The sequence below is a fragment of the Neopelma chrysocephalum genome, unplaced genomic scaffold (assembly GCF_003984885.1).
Source record: "Neopelma chrysocephalum unplaced genomic scaffold, ASM398488v2 Primary Assembly neopelma1_44, whole genome shotgun sequence".
In the NCBI taxonomy this organism is placed as follows: domain Eukaryota; kingdom Metazoa; phylum Chordata; class Aves; order Passeriformes; family Pipridae; genus Neopelma; species Neopelma chrysocephalum.
The window spans coordinates 17772633-17784998 of NW_020897703.1; the positions used below are offsets into that span (position 1 = coordinate 17772633).

Sequence of the window (12366 nt, forward strand, 5' to 3'; positions counted from 1 at the left end):
GCATTTCACAGGCTCTTTTCCCCACTATTACTGTTTCCCCTAGAATCCATCCGTGGTAAATGGAAGGAAGCGCTGTACGGTTTGAGAGTCTAAGCATCCTACTGATCAGTGGGTTTTTCGGATCGGCAGTGCCCCCCACGCCCCCGGGGCGCCGTCGGGCCGGGCCGGGCGGGGAGCGGGGCGGGGGGGGCGGCGGCGGCCGCGGCTCAGCCTGCCTGCCTGCCTCCCTGCCGGGCCGGGCCGGGCCGGGGCACGGATGGGGCATCAGGGGCGGGGGTCAGTGCGCTAACGCGGAGGAGTTATTGTGCAAAAGGACGGCGGGCCGGCGGCCGCGCCTAGCTGTGCGAGTAGAAGCCGTAGTAGCCGATGTCCTTGGCGCAGGTCTTTTCGCAGTCCCGCTGGGTAAGTACCTCGCTCTTGAGGGGCGAGGAACTCTCGGACACCGGGGTGTCCGAGGGGGAGATCCGCCTCCTTTTGGCCTGCTCGTAAATCCCAGAATCAGAGGAGTCGATGGATTTAATGGACGACGGCGTCTCGATCCAGCTGGAGTCGGACAAATCTTTGGGCTTGGAGTCCTCGGCGCCCGGCAAAGGGGACCGCTCGGGGGCCAGGCTCTCCGCCTCCTCCCCCAGGTAGGGATTGCCGGCGGCCATGCGCGCCGCCGCCGCGCTGTTGGGCCAGCAGGAGAGTACAGAGCCCGACTTGCTGCAGTACTGCGGGGGGCTGCGGGCCCCCCAGCCCGAGGGGTCGGCATAGTAGCCCAGCGGCCGCCCGGCGCAGCCGGCCGCCTGCAGCGGCAGCGCCTTGACTCCTGCGGCCGCGTAGGACAGCAGCGTGGCCGCGTTGCCGGCGAAGTCAGTGGCCGTGTCGTAGGCGGAGGCGGCGAAGTCGAGGCGGTTGTTGGCGGGGGCGACGAACCAGCGCTGCGGCGAGGGGGCCCCCGGGTCCTCGGCTTGCTGTGGGGAGAGCAGCCCGTTGGTGTGGGGCACGCTGCGGTCGGCGCCGGGCCCCGGGCCGGCTCCTGCCCCGGGGTGGAAGCGGGACTTGGCGTAGTTACTCACGAACTGGTCCTGGAGGAAGGAGCCGGCCATGGCGTAGCGGGCCCCGGGCACGATCTGCGAGCGGGGCGAGTCGTTGGGGGAAGGCGTCAGCCGGTCCATGTCGCAGCCCGTGTAGATCCTGCCCAAGAGAAGGGGAGAGAGCTGGGTGTCCGCCGCAGCCCGGCGCCCTCCTCGGCGCGGCACCCGGCCGGCCGCGGCCCTCGGGGGACGGACGGGAAGGGACGGCGCCGTCCCAGCGCGCTCCTGCCCGACCCGGGAGCCTGCGCTCCTCTCCGGGCTTTGCCTCCGGCACCAGTAGCGCCAATGGCCTTTAACGGGGAAGAGGAAAGAAAGACGGGGAAAGAATGAAGAGCCAATCATTCGGAACCTGTTGGCCATTTCTTGACGAGGCCGAGATCCCTCTCTCGAGTCCGAACCCGCATCCCCAACGGCTTGAAATCCCGCGCGGTGACACATTGACCGGTCCCGCCACATGCGCAACAGGCAGCCCGGTCATTTGCCGCGAACAGCATGAGTGGCAGACTACGGAATTCTATCGGCTGTTTAACACTTATTATTGGGAGTCACAGACGAACCATCAACATTTTACCGAGTTTAAATTAAGCTAATCTTTAAACACCTACTGTAGGAAATGTAAAGCCAGACACTTCCAGTGTTCCCTGCGTGGCCTATATATAATTCTCCCATGCTGGGCTGCAATTTGCGATTATAAAAACTTTAATGGATGAATAACTACTATCTGTATTTACTTCAGGCTAAAACTGTGCTTTAATTAACCCTCCACGCCTCCTGGAATTTCTTATCCAAAATAAACTTGGCCCTTAAACAAATTCAACGTGCTAGACAACATTGAAGCTTCCCCCTCCCCCATCTCCTTTCAAGTGACGCCCTATAAAGTTTTTTTCCTGTTAAAAAGAGAAAAGCACTTGTGGCTGGGGGCGAAGGCCGTGCAGCCTTTCCAAAGGCCGCACATACTCCTCGCAGAGGTCCCGGAGAGCAGACAGGCCCGGCTGCCGCCCTCTGTGGCACCAGGGACAGGCCGGCTCCTCTCCACAGCCGCCGCGACCCCTGCCCGTGGGAGACAGCGGCCGCACCACAAGCTGCCCCCTGAGGAGAGTTAGAGCTCGGCCTCGGGCCCCTCTCTCACTAGTTCAGCCCTCGGCGTCGTTTCCACGCTTGTCCTGAAATCCTGCTGCTGGTGGGTGCTAGACTACGGTCCAGCAGAGAGAGGCTGAAGAAGGCGTTGAAGATACGCGCTGAGGAGCTGCAAGGGAGGCCGCTCCCCGCTGCAGTTTAGAGAGCAAAAAGGCTTCCCTTCTCAAAGCCGGGGTCCTGTCCCGCAGACCTGGAGCTTGCAGCGGGGCAGGTAAGTTCCAAAGCCGCTCGCCCCTTCGGGCGTGTGAGCCGCACTGCGCCCTCCACCTCCCGCTACCCCGAGCCAAGGGAAGCCTTCCGGCAGGCCTGCTAGGCCGGGATATCCCCACTCGAGACCCGATGGCCGGGAAAGGCAGCGGCGGGGGTCGGGGGTTGACGCCCTCCCGGAGCCTCACTCGGAGCGGCACCAGCCGCATCTACCGCAGAGGGCACGGCCGGTGGGTCAAACCGTGGGAACGCCTCGAAGGCGGACGGGCAGAAGCAGTACAGGGACAAACAACGATTAAAACTTCTGAGGTTTTAGCTCCACCCAGAAGGGAGAGGAGGGCGAAAAAAAAATCCAACCCCGAAGAAGAACAAAACGACATGAAGACATTTCCCTCTGGACACCGGCTCTGCGGCCCCCGGGATGATGCAGACCCGGCGGGTTGCCGGGGACCGAGCCCGTGATGCTCGGGTGTTTTTTTCGTAGCCCTTGTGCGCAAGTGAAACGGAAACTTGGAAAGAGGCGCCAAGATATGTGCCAGGAAAAACCAACAACAAAACCGCCGCAAGTGCCAAAGCGAGATGCGGACTCAGGTGCGGGCAGCGCGGCCCCAGGCGCGGAGGCGGCCACAGGGCTAAGTGGGGCCCCGCCGCAGGGACAGCCCCTGCGCGGGAGCGGGCGGGTGCCTTGCTCCCGGAGGGCTCTGGAAAAGCCTGACATTACACATCTCGGTGTGAAATTAAGCCAGCCCGCCCGCATCCTAAAGCTTCCCCCTTTGACATGTGTGAGCAGCCGGTAGAAGGGTAATAAAAATCAGGTTTACTTACGTGTCATAATTGTCTCGGAATCCTTTTGCGAAAGGATTGTGATCTATTTTCAGCTGTGTGATCTAGGGAAAGAGAGGAACAGAGCTGACGTTGTGAAAGCCTGAAAAATATACCCCACTGCAGCCAACACGTTTTTAAAGGACTAAGGTTTACTCTAATCAATCAAATTGCTCTTAAACAATGAAAAATAAAGATCTGGCGTGCTTATAGACATCACAGTCTAATTTTAAGATTTGCCTTATTTTAAAAAGTACGATGACATTTAATATTTAACCCCATGTTTTGTGACGTGTCAGAATTCCTACTGCAGGCGTACGAAGATATTGAAATCTAGAAATGAGGCAAAACGTACGACAGAACGGTATCTAAGAGTTTGCATTTGCATGGAGCAAAATAATTAAGGCGCGAATGTGGACTGAACATATGTCATTTGAAAAGGGGGCACCAGTCTGTAGCAAAGACAGACCACTCCGAAACACATCCAGGCATTAACGAGCTTTTAATTTGAGGAAGTTTCTCTGTCACCCCCGGCGCAATCAATGAGGATGTTAATTGATCCTTGCAGACTTAAAGCTTAAGCTAACAGCTTAACAGCTAACTGAGCTGTTTCCGACTGGGAGATAAACGCGAAGCAGCGCCCAGCCCCGGGCGGAGGGGCAGAATCGCGCCCGGCCCGGAGGGGAGGGCGATGTCGCTGCGGGAGGGGGCTCCCGGGTTGAAGACGGCGCGAGCGGCTATGGCCGTGCTTGGAACTGGTCAGGGCGGAATGGCACAAAGGGAGAGACAGGGAGGCTCATCTCGCGGCGCCGGAGACCCGGGGGAGAGCGCGCAGCCGCCAGGCTGGCCCTGGTGGGGTGTCCTGCGGGGAGCGCGGCGACCGCGAGCGGAATAAACCAGGGAGCTCTTTACATCGGTGTTTTGGTAGGCGGTGACTGCAATGAACTGGGTCTCAGGGAAGGTGAAGGTCTGCACTCTGCCCGGCTGGTTGGTATCCTCTGTCCCATCTTCGTTCACCTCCACCACATGCAAGCGGGGCTGGTACTTGTGGAGGGACTGCAAAACCACCATCTGTCAGGCATGGCAAAAGGAGGGAGGGGGCCGCGGGGAAAAAAAAAAAAAAAAAGAGAGAGAGAAGAAGAAATTAGAGCGAGAACGACGAGGAGAACCATGTCCGCTGGCCGCCGCCTCCCTGGGACGGCTGTGGGCTCCTCCGGCCGCACCGGGCAGCGGTGCCACCTTGGGCAACGCGCTCGGGGGCGTCGAGGCCCGTGGCAAATAAACGGGAGGACTTTCTCACCACCCCTCCTCTTTTATTTTCACCTAACGACACAATCTAAAAAAATACACGTCCTTTCCGAAACGGCAGGATTTTGCCTGAAGCAATAAAAATAATTCTGGCAGAGCGCCTGCGTTCCCCCACTGACCTGTCCGTTGTTGTTTGATGCTCCTTTATTGTTTGTAAGTTTTAGTTTCCCAAATGAGATTTCCTGGCGCATCCAGTGGGCTCCCGTGTTGGGGGAGTCGGGGTGCATGTAAACCCGGTTTCCTGAGCAAAACAGCCAAAAACACAACCACATCACAGTTCTCGCGTATACCTCGGGTTCTGCCCGTGAAGCAGCACACGAGGGCGAAGGACCCCGTTAGGTTACCAATATTTTACTGCCAAACTGCCTTCATTTTAACCGAAAAGGATTAAAACAGCTCTTTCCGAACACATTTTACTTTCTCCTCCACCCTCCGTATAAAAAAAAAAAAAAGGAAAAACAAAAAAGAAAAAGGCATCGTTGGCCCATTCGCGTTTAAGAATTCGCCAGAGCCAGTCCACGAAGGCATTAATTAATCATTCTCACCTACATATGTGTCGGAAAAAGTGTTAATTGGAGAAACTTGCCTTGTACATTGGTGTCCGCCTTGCCGCAAGGAACCCATTTGCCTCCCTGAAATCTCCAGTGGTTGGGATCCGCCAAAATTACATCCACAAAAATATTGTAGTGAGCCGTGGGGTCGAGACCAGAAATATTAAAGCTTAGGAAAGGGAACATGCGCCTATAAAAAAAAAGAAAAGAAAAAAAAAAGAAAAAAGAAAAGGAAAAGGAAAACGAAGGGGAAGAAGGAAAGCAAGCTAGCGACAGGCACACGCGGAGGAACCAGCCGTTGTGCTTTATCCTCACGGCTGCCGGTATTGACCGGGAAATAAAAATCAAAAGAAATCCCCTCCCCGGAGAGTCGAGCTTTCCGCGGGGAAGGGATGAGGGCAGCGGGCGCGGGAACTTGGAGGGAGGCAGGGAAGGGTGCCTCTGTGGGGACCGGCGCCGACGCTCCCGACGACCAGGGCAGGGACCCCGGTGACGGGCGGACGGCTCCGCCGGGGCGGTGGAGGCTCCGGGCGGCTCCCGCTGCGGAGCCCGCGGCTCAGCCCCGACACGCAGCGAGGGTCCGCGCGGTGGCTTACCTTCCCTGCTTCGTGATGATCATCTCCGTCTGGTGCCGGTGAAATTTCAGCCAGAGTGGCCTGTTGCACAGGTAGACCTGAGCCTTGCCGGGAACCAGCCCCGGCTGGGTGGAGGAGAACTGGTAGAACGGTGCCCCTTGGTAGGAATGGCCATACTGCTGGGGGTACGGGTAGCCCGCCGTGGGGTAGCCTTGCGGAGAAGAGTTGGATAGGAGGCTGTTATAAGCTCCGTTGGTGATCACAGGATGGTGAGCCATGTAGCGGCTGGGGCTGGCGATGGAGAAGGCTGGGTGAGCAGGTCCATGCTGGCTGGGATAAGGGAACATGGTACTAGGAGCAGAGGCAGCAGACTGGGGCTGGCTGGACTGAGAGAGCAGATAGCGATCTGCAGCAGATCCATCGAAACTGTGACGAAGCTCAGAGACCCCGTCCAAGACGGGAGAGAGTTTATTTCTCTGGACGTCCCCTGGTGTGTCCTTGGAGTCAGGAAAATTGTCTGTATCTGACTGATTCGTCATCCCCCTGGTAATTTTTTTCAAAGGTGAACTTCTCTCCAGGTTGTCAGTGGTCGAGATAATGGGATGATCATGCAAGGCAAGCTCAGATCCGCCTGCATGTGGGTAACTGCTGCTCACATTGAGAAATTTCTTGGAGAGCATGATAGAGGGAGAAAGACAATGCTCCAGCTGCATAGCTCTAGCACCACAGTAATAACCCTTCAGTCCCTGGATCTGAAAGGGCTCCTTAGTATCAGAAGCTAGACATCCTGGGACCCTCACTAGGCAGAAAGCACTTCATCCACCAAATGCTTCCCAAACGTTTGATTTACTTTTTTTTTTTTTTTTTTTTTTTTTTTTTTTTTTTTTCCCCTTCCTCCCTTCCCAGGGAGAAGAGATTGGCCAATTGACACTATGCAGCAATCAGGAAAGACTCACTTTTGATCTTGCTGCTTGTGGAGAGGATGAAACGGCTTCTGCCATTGGTTAACCGCTGACAGTAATTTAATTAGATAGACATTAATTAGGATAATCACCTGGCTCCTGGTCGCGATGATCATGGCAAATTGAAGGAGATGATTTTATTGTGAGATAGAAGGAAGGGAAAGGGGGAAGGGAAGAGTGTGTTTGCTGTGAGAGCTCATTATTATGTGACCTTTCCAGCTTTTTTTTTTTTTGACTACGGCTGGAAAATAAATCCAAGCCCTACGATTCCCCAAATATTGCGCACGTGTGCTCTACCTTTGTGCGTCAGGATGGAGAGCGGGTCCTGGGGGCTTCGGGGACCGGTTACGAGGGGAGTGCCGGGCTGGGCAGCCGCTGCCCTCAGCTCACTCCCGCGGTTTGTCCCCAGCGGGGCTCAGCCCCTCTCCCCCACCTCTTCTGAGCGACCCCCGGCACAACGCCCCCACCCTTCCCACCCGTGCCTGCTTTGCGGGGGAAAATACACCCTCTGTCCCCGCTGACAGAGGCCGCCTATCATCTCTTTTAACTTCTGAAATAATCATAAGCTCCGCAGCCGAAGTGCCCTAATGTATTTGCCGCGATGTTTATGGGTTCTTTAGTAAATAAATATTTTATCTGGGAGCCGTAATGCCGGAGATTATCAGCAAAACAGCGTGGAAGGCGTCCACCTTCCCATCCTGCTCCGGATTTCTTTCCACCCGGTGCCTGCTTTCCCCTTCATGCTCGGTCCCGCGGACAGCCCTCGATTTTTGGTAGCACCCTTGCCATGAGCCGCGGCCCGGCCCGGCTCGGTCGGCAGGTTCGGGCGTAGCGGAGAAGCCCAGACCACGGGGGTGCTGCGGAAGGAGCCGCCGACACCCTCTGCCCAGGGGTGTCTCGGCAGAGCCGCGGTCGCGGCCGAGCCCAGGGGAGAGCGGCGGCCGCGGCCCCGGGCGGGGAGGCGAGGCCCGCGCACCTTCAGGGGAATGCGGAGACCCCCAGTTAGCGGAAGGACCGGCCCGCGGGTCCCGCGGTGTTCCCAGTAGAGCCTCGGGCTGTTGAAAGCGGGACCATCCAAGGCGTGAAGATGCGCCTGAGTTCAGGGGACCCGCTCGCCACCCCTCCTCTGCCAAGCACCGGTCTCAATTTCCCTTCCTAGAGAAGCTTGAGAGTTTTTAAAAGCACGAGTTTTGTTTTTTATTGTTTTGTTGATTTTTTTGGGGGGGGGGGTTGGATTTTGGGTTTTATTTTTACCCAGGGAGGAGCTCTCCTCTCCTCTTCCATTTTTATTAGTATTGTCCCCTTAGCAGTTTGGACTTCAGGTATTTTACAGACCACATCTCTTCCCAGGTGACATCAGCAGCCGGCTTCAAATTCAACTGACAGCTAATGCGGTCTGAACCATCACATAATAAGACCAAATAATCGTATAATTGCCTGAAGCCAGGCTGAAACTTTTGCAAACTCAAATCCAGAGAAGACTAGAACCAGGATGACTTGTCAGAATGTGTATTTCAGTGCTCTCATCCCGTGGTCATTTACTTTTCTTTGCTTAACCATGAGCTACTTCAGTTATTTAGTGTTTCATAAATGCCAACATACACACTCTCTCTGCAAGGAAATGATTCTAATAAGATAAAGTATGAAGCAAAAAGCAAGCAGTTCACTGTTCCAGTCACAGTCGGGTGGTACAGTGCATGCAACTTTCCATACAATACCTTCTCCTTTCAGTGCTAAGAAAATAGTTTTATTATTATCAGTTCTAACTAATGTTTCTGACACTTGTTTCACCATCGTATTCACCCTTCCCTTTCCCTGCTTGAACCAACAGGGACTTATAAGTAATGGACTTATACAGGCAGGAGATGGATCAAAACGCAGATAAACCCTCGGAAATGCTGCCCTGAATTACAGAGCTACACCCATATAGATGCAGAGCTGCAATGAATTCAGTGGTATGCTGCCAATCACATGGAAGTGCTAATATATGCCAAAAATCTTCAGAGCACAACTCCTAAACTGGTATAATAGGGGGATATGCAATGGCAGGTGGTGTTACAGAATCGTCATAGAATGTAGAGAGGTTTGCTAATACAATATGCCCGTCCTTCGCGTTGACAGGTGACAAGGGGTCAAGCTGCTAATGAAGGTCTGCTCCATTGCGGCTGGAGGCTCAGAAGGAGGCTGCTCGAAAACCTCTTTCTTCCTCCAAGATGGTATATGGGCTGCTGCTTTTCAGGTTACGGCATACACACACTCTTCCAAATCCTTTGTGTAGCTCTAAAGCACTGGACAAATATAAGGAAAGATGCCCCAAAAAACTACCTTTTTATTATTCATGAAACATCTTGGTAAATGGAAAATTGTGCCTCCAAGTCAAACTGAGCAGTGAACAGAAAGCAGGGTACCACAGCACAAGCTTATACTACAGGAGATCTGCATCTCCAACAGACTCCCTTCAGCTACCCTCTGCAAGATGTACATTTGTCAAAATTAATTTAGAATATGCAAGACTCACTGGTTTGTCTCCCTGCTTACACCAGCCTCTCACGCATGTATACACTGCAGCACTGCGCTAGCTTCTCTTCTGCTCTGCAGTGCCATGTTACCCACGACCTGCCAAACTCTGTCTCCCTCGTGGTGTTACACGTGCGCGTGGGAGTAGAGAGCGGCAGGGATGCAGAGCCCCGCTGGCAGACGAGACCCAGGGCAGCTCCCCCAATCAGCTCCTGCCCCATCTCACCCCGAAGTGCCCATATCCCACAACAGCAAGGCCCAAATGCAGCCTTCCTCAAGAACACGCAGGTTTTCAGTGTAAATCACCAGAAAGTACTTCAATTTAACTACACTCAGGCAAATGTGGTTTGGTATGTCTCCATTTTCCCAGCCTGATATTCCACTGCCTACTGTGGGGGCAGAGGGAAGGCCATAAGGAGGGCAGCTGCAAAAATCTGCATGTTTCCCTCTGAAGTAAGTGCATGCTAAATATACTTCGAGAGAGAGTTATTCTAAAATAGTAAATTAAAAGGCCTAAATAAGAAATTCCAAACAAAAGAAAAATCTTTGAATGGTAAGGAGTAAGTAAATAGAAAAATAATGGGCATAAACCAGAAAATAAGACAATTTTATGGGTTATTCCTTTAGTATGCAAACAAGAAGTCAAATTTTTAAAAAATCATTGTCAACAAGAGATGTATCTAGTTTTAAAATATTTGCTTGCCACTATTATTGTCATTTATTGAAAAAAACAGAAAAATAAAACTTCTGCCCAGACACAAGAATCAGATCAGTCTAAGTACCATCCACTAGTTGAAAAAAACCCCCACCCCAACAAAAAATTCCAACCAGCCCCCTGCCCAAAACCCAGAGCCACTCCCTAAAACCAGTTATTTGGCTTTGCCTGCTTCAAACCAAGCAGCCAACCCACCTGCCTTCCTGTGTTTCCCTCCCCAGTCAGTGGAAATGGTTTTAAATGTCATATTCTAGTTGGGACTCTTTCCATATATTTATATATATGGACATCTCGTGTATGTTCTCTTTCACGGGAGGGAGGGTTCATGTAACCTAGAACAGCCTCTATCACTTTAATGTTTATTCTCAGAATACTGCTATTTATGACACCACTTGTGAGAGTTGTGTGATTCAGTTATCAGCAACTGAATTAATTTTTTTAAGGTCAGTTGTCTTCTGTAGATATTAGGGTTTGAATAATATTCAAAGGGAGCTGACGGGAATTTTCAGCATTTTGGGTTTTGTACGTCCTCAGAATTAAGCACTACTACAATTTTTGTGGGTTTTTTTTATTTTTTTTTTAAATCTCCATGACAGTATCTGGTAATCAATGGGAGCCAAATTCCATTAGAGAATTTTTGCTGTCCTAGTAATTAATATCTCAGTAGTTTTACAGTGGGTAGAAACAAGCCTTTAATAACACTTTTTCTACTCTCTTATTTCCTGCTGTCCTTTCTCAAAAAAGATTGCGCAGAACTTAAAACAGGTTTGTAAATGTATTTTTATTAAGTTGCAACAGTCAAAATATATATGTATTACTGATTTTCCCCCCAAATATTAAATGAAAATGTAATACATTTTTGCCCACATGGTGTTCTTGAATACTTTGTAATCTGTGAGGACCCTGACATAAAGAAATTGAAGCAAATGCACAATTAGAGACTGAAAGGTGTTATAGTGATGCACTTACATTGCAAAAGTCAGATGTCTCTGTTTAATCAAATAGAGCCTCAACAGTCTCTGTTTTGTGAGTATTAGAAACAATAAACAAATATACACAGAAAGCACCACAAACGGTAAATTGGTTATTTAAATACAACTGTATCCAACATAGCAGCTAAACACTGGACAATGTTTGAGGTCATCAGCACGTCCACATGCTCTTCTAAATGACGTTTGGGGTCCTGAAATACAAAGGATGCCATGAGAGGAATGACTGAAACACATCTCTGAAGAATTTCATGTATTTCAGGTCTACTGAAGATGTCCATGAGTTAATGAACACAGGCCAGTAATGCTCCTACATTTTCCATTTTAGCAAGACCTACCAAATGACTGAATTTCTATGAAGAAGATTTTATTTGCCCATACTAACAGTTAAGCCGAGGATAGGTTTAGGAAGTAAATTTCTATCCAGCATCTGAAGAGTAACCATGACAGCTGTGAGTTTTAAGGACAACACACAATATGTGAAATTTACTATACATCTCACTAAGGCCAATATTTTAATCTTAGTTCTGGTACATTGCAATTTGTTTTCAGATCTTTGCACAAATGTGTGTTCTAATCCTGTAAAGCCTCAAGCATCATCTAACACAGGCTTTGAATAGTTGTGTTGACTGCAAGAAAATTAGCATATCTATACCACAAAACATGTACAATGCTCTGTTCAAATGTTCTGAGAAACTGAATGTTAAGCCTGAGCAGTTTTCTGAAAATACACATCCCCACACACCATTACTCAATTGATGTGGGCATTTGTGGGCATCTGCATAGAACAATGAGATTATTCTGGTTGAAAATCATACTCATGCACTTCTTCAGTTTCACAATTGATATTGAGTAATTAATTTCCAAATACTGCAAAAATATCAGGCACATTTAAAAAACATCTCTAAAATTCATTATAGTATTATTGCAGCATTCTTTTGTGTAAAGAAATTAAAATACGGAAGACAATCATGCATGGGAATTAGAAGTTTTTTTAAAAAAGAATTACTGTCAAAATGTAATGAACCCATCTAAGTTTGCATAGAAGTGTGCTAGGCAATCTATGTAACTTTCCTTCTTAAGTAACTCATTTTCAAAGATCACACCAATATTTTTTCTGTTCCTAATAAATCAAGCACCTAATAACACTATATCCCTATTGTGAGAGGCTCTTTGTTTATAAGGTTTTTTATATAAGTTCCATCAAAAAAAGCAAACCCACTTGAAAATTACTTCACTGAACAATTTTTTAATTTAAAGAAAACTTCAAAATTTTAACGGGAAAAAATTTCTTTGCTTTTTGAAGAACTGTATCAAAACAGATTTTTTTTCATGTATGTGTAACAGCTAGTGAAGCTCAAGTTCTGTTTGAGATGACTTCATAACCCTTAAAATACAACCCTTCTTACATATTTTATATGTATATATTTATGTATGTGTAGGTGTGTATAAACTCCATTGTTCTGAATGCTACAGAAATACATGAGTGACTGAACAATAGTGC

The 12366-nt window shown here is 50.2% G+C and overlaps 2 protein-coding genes across 3 annotated transcripts in view; both read right to left on the reverse strand.

The window, feature by feature from the left end:
* Window positions 1–215: 215 nt before the first annotated feature.
* TBR1 (T-box, brain 1) lies at window positions 216–6497 on the reverse strand. 2 transcript variants are annotated; one of them, XM_027678758.1, is made up of 7 exons: window positions 5701–6497; window positions 5140–5294; window positions 4673–4794; window positions 4158–4316; window positions 3249–3310; window positions 1062–1179; window positions 216–956 (listed from the first exon to the last, which is right to left on the reverse strand). In XM_027678758.1, the coding sequence occupies exons 1-7, from the start codon at window positions 6390–6392 to the stop codon at window positions 336–338; spliced, it is 1929 nt and encodes a 642-aa protein (XP_027534559.1). In that variant the 5' UTR covers window positions 6393–6497; the 3' UTR covers window positions 216–335. The 2 variants fall into 2 exon arrangements, with proteins under 2 accessions (XP_027534559.1, XP_027534558.1); XM_027678757.1 differs by having other exon boundaries at window positions 216–1179.
* A 4138-nt stretch (window positions 6498–10635) lies between these two features.
* Window positions 10636–12366, reverse strand: part of PSMD14 (proteasome 26S subunit, non-ATPase 14) — a 47064-nt gene continuing 45333 nt past the window's right edge. The window contains exon 13 of the mRNA XM_027678759.1: window positions 10636–11056. Within this exon, the coding sequence (XP_027534560.1) occupies window positions 10958–11056 (99 nt within the window). The 3' untranslated portion in view covers window positions 10636–10957. The remainder of the gene's footprint in view (window positions 11057–12366) is intronic.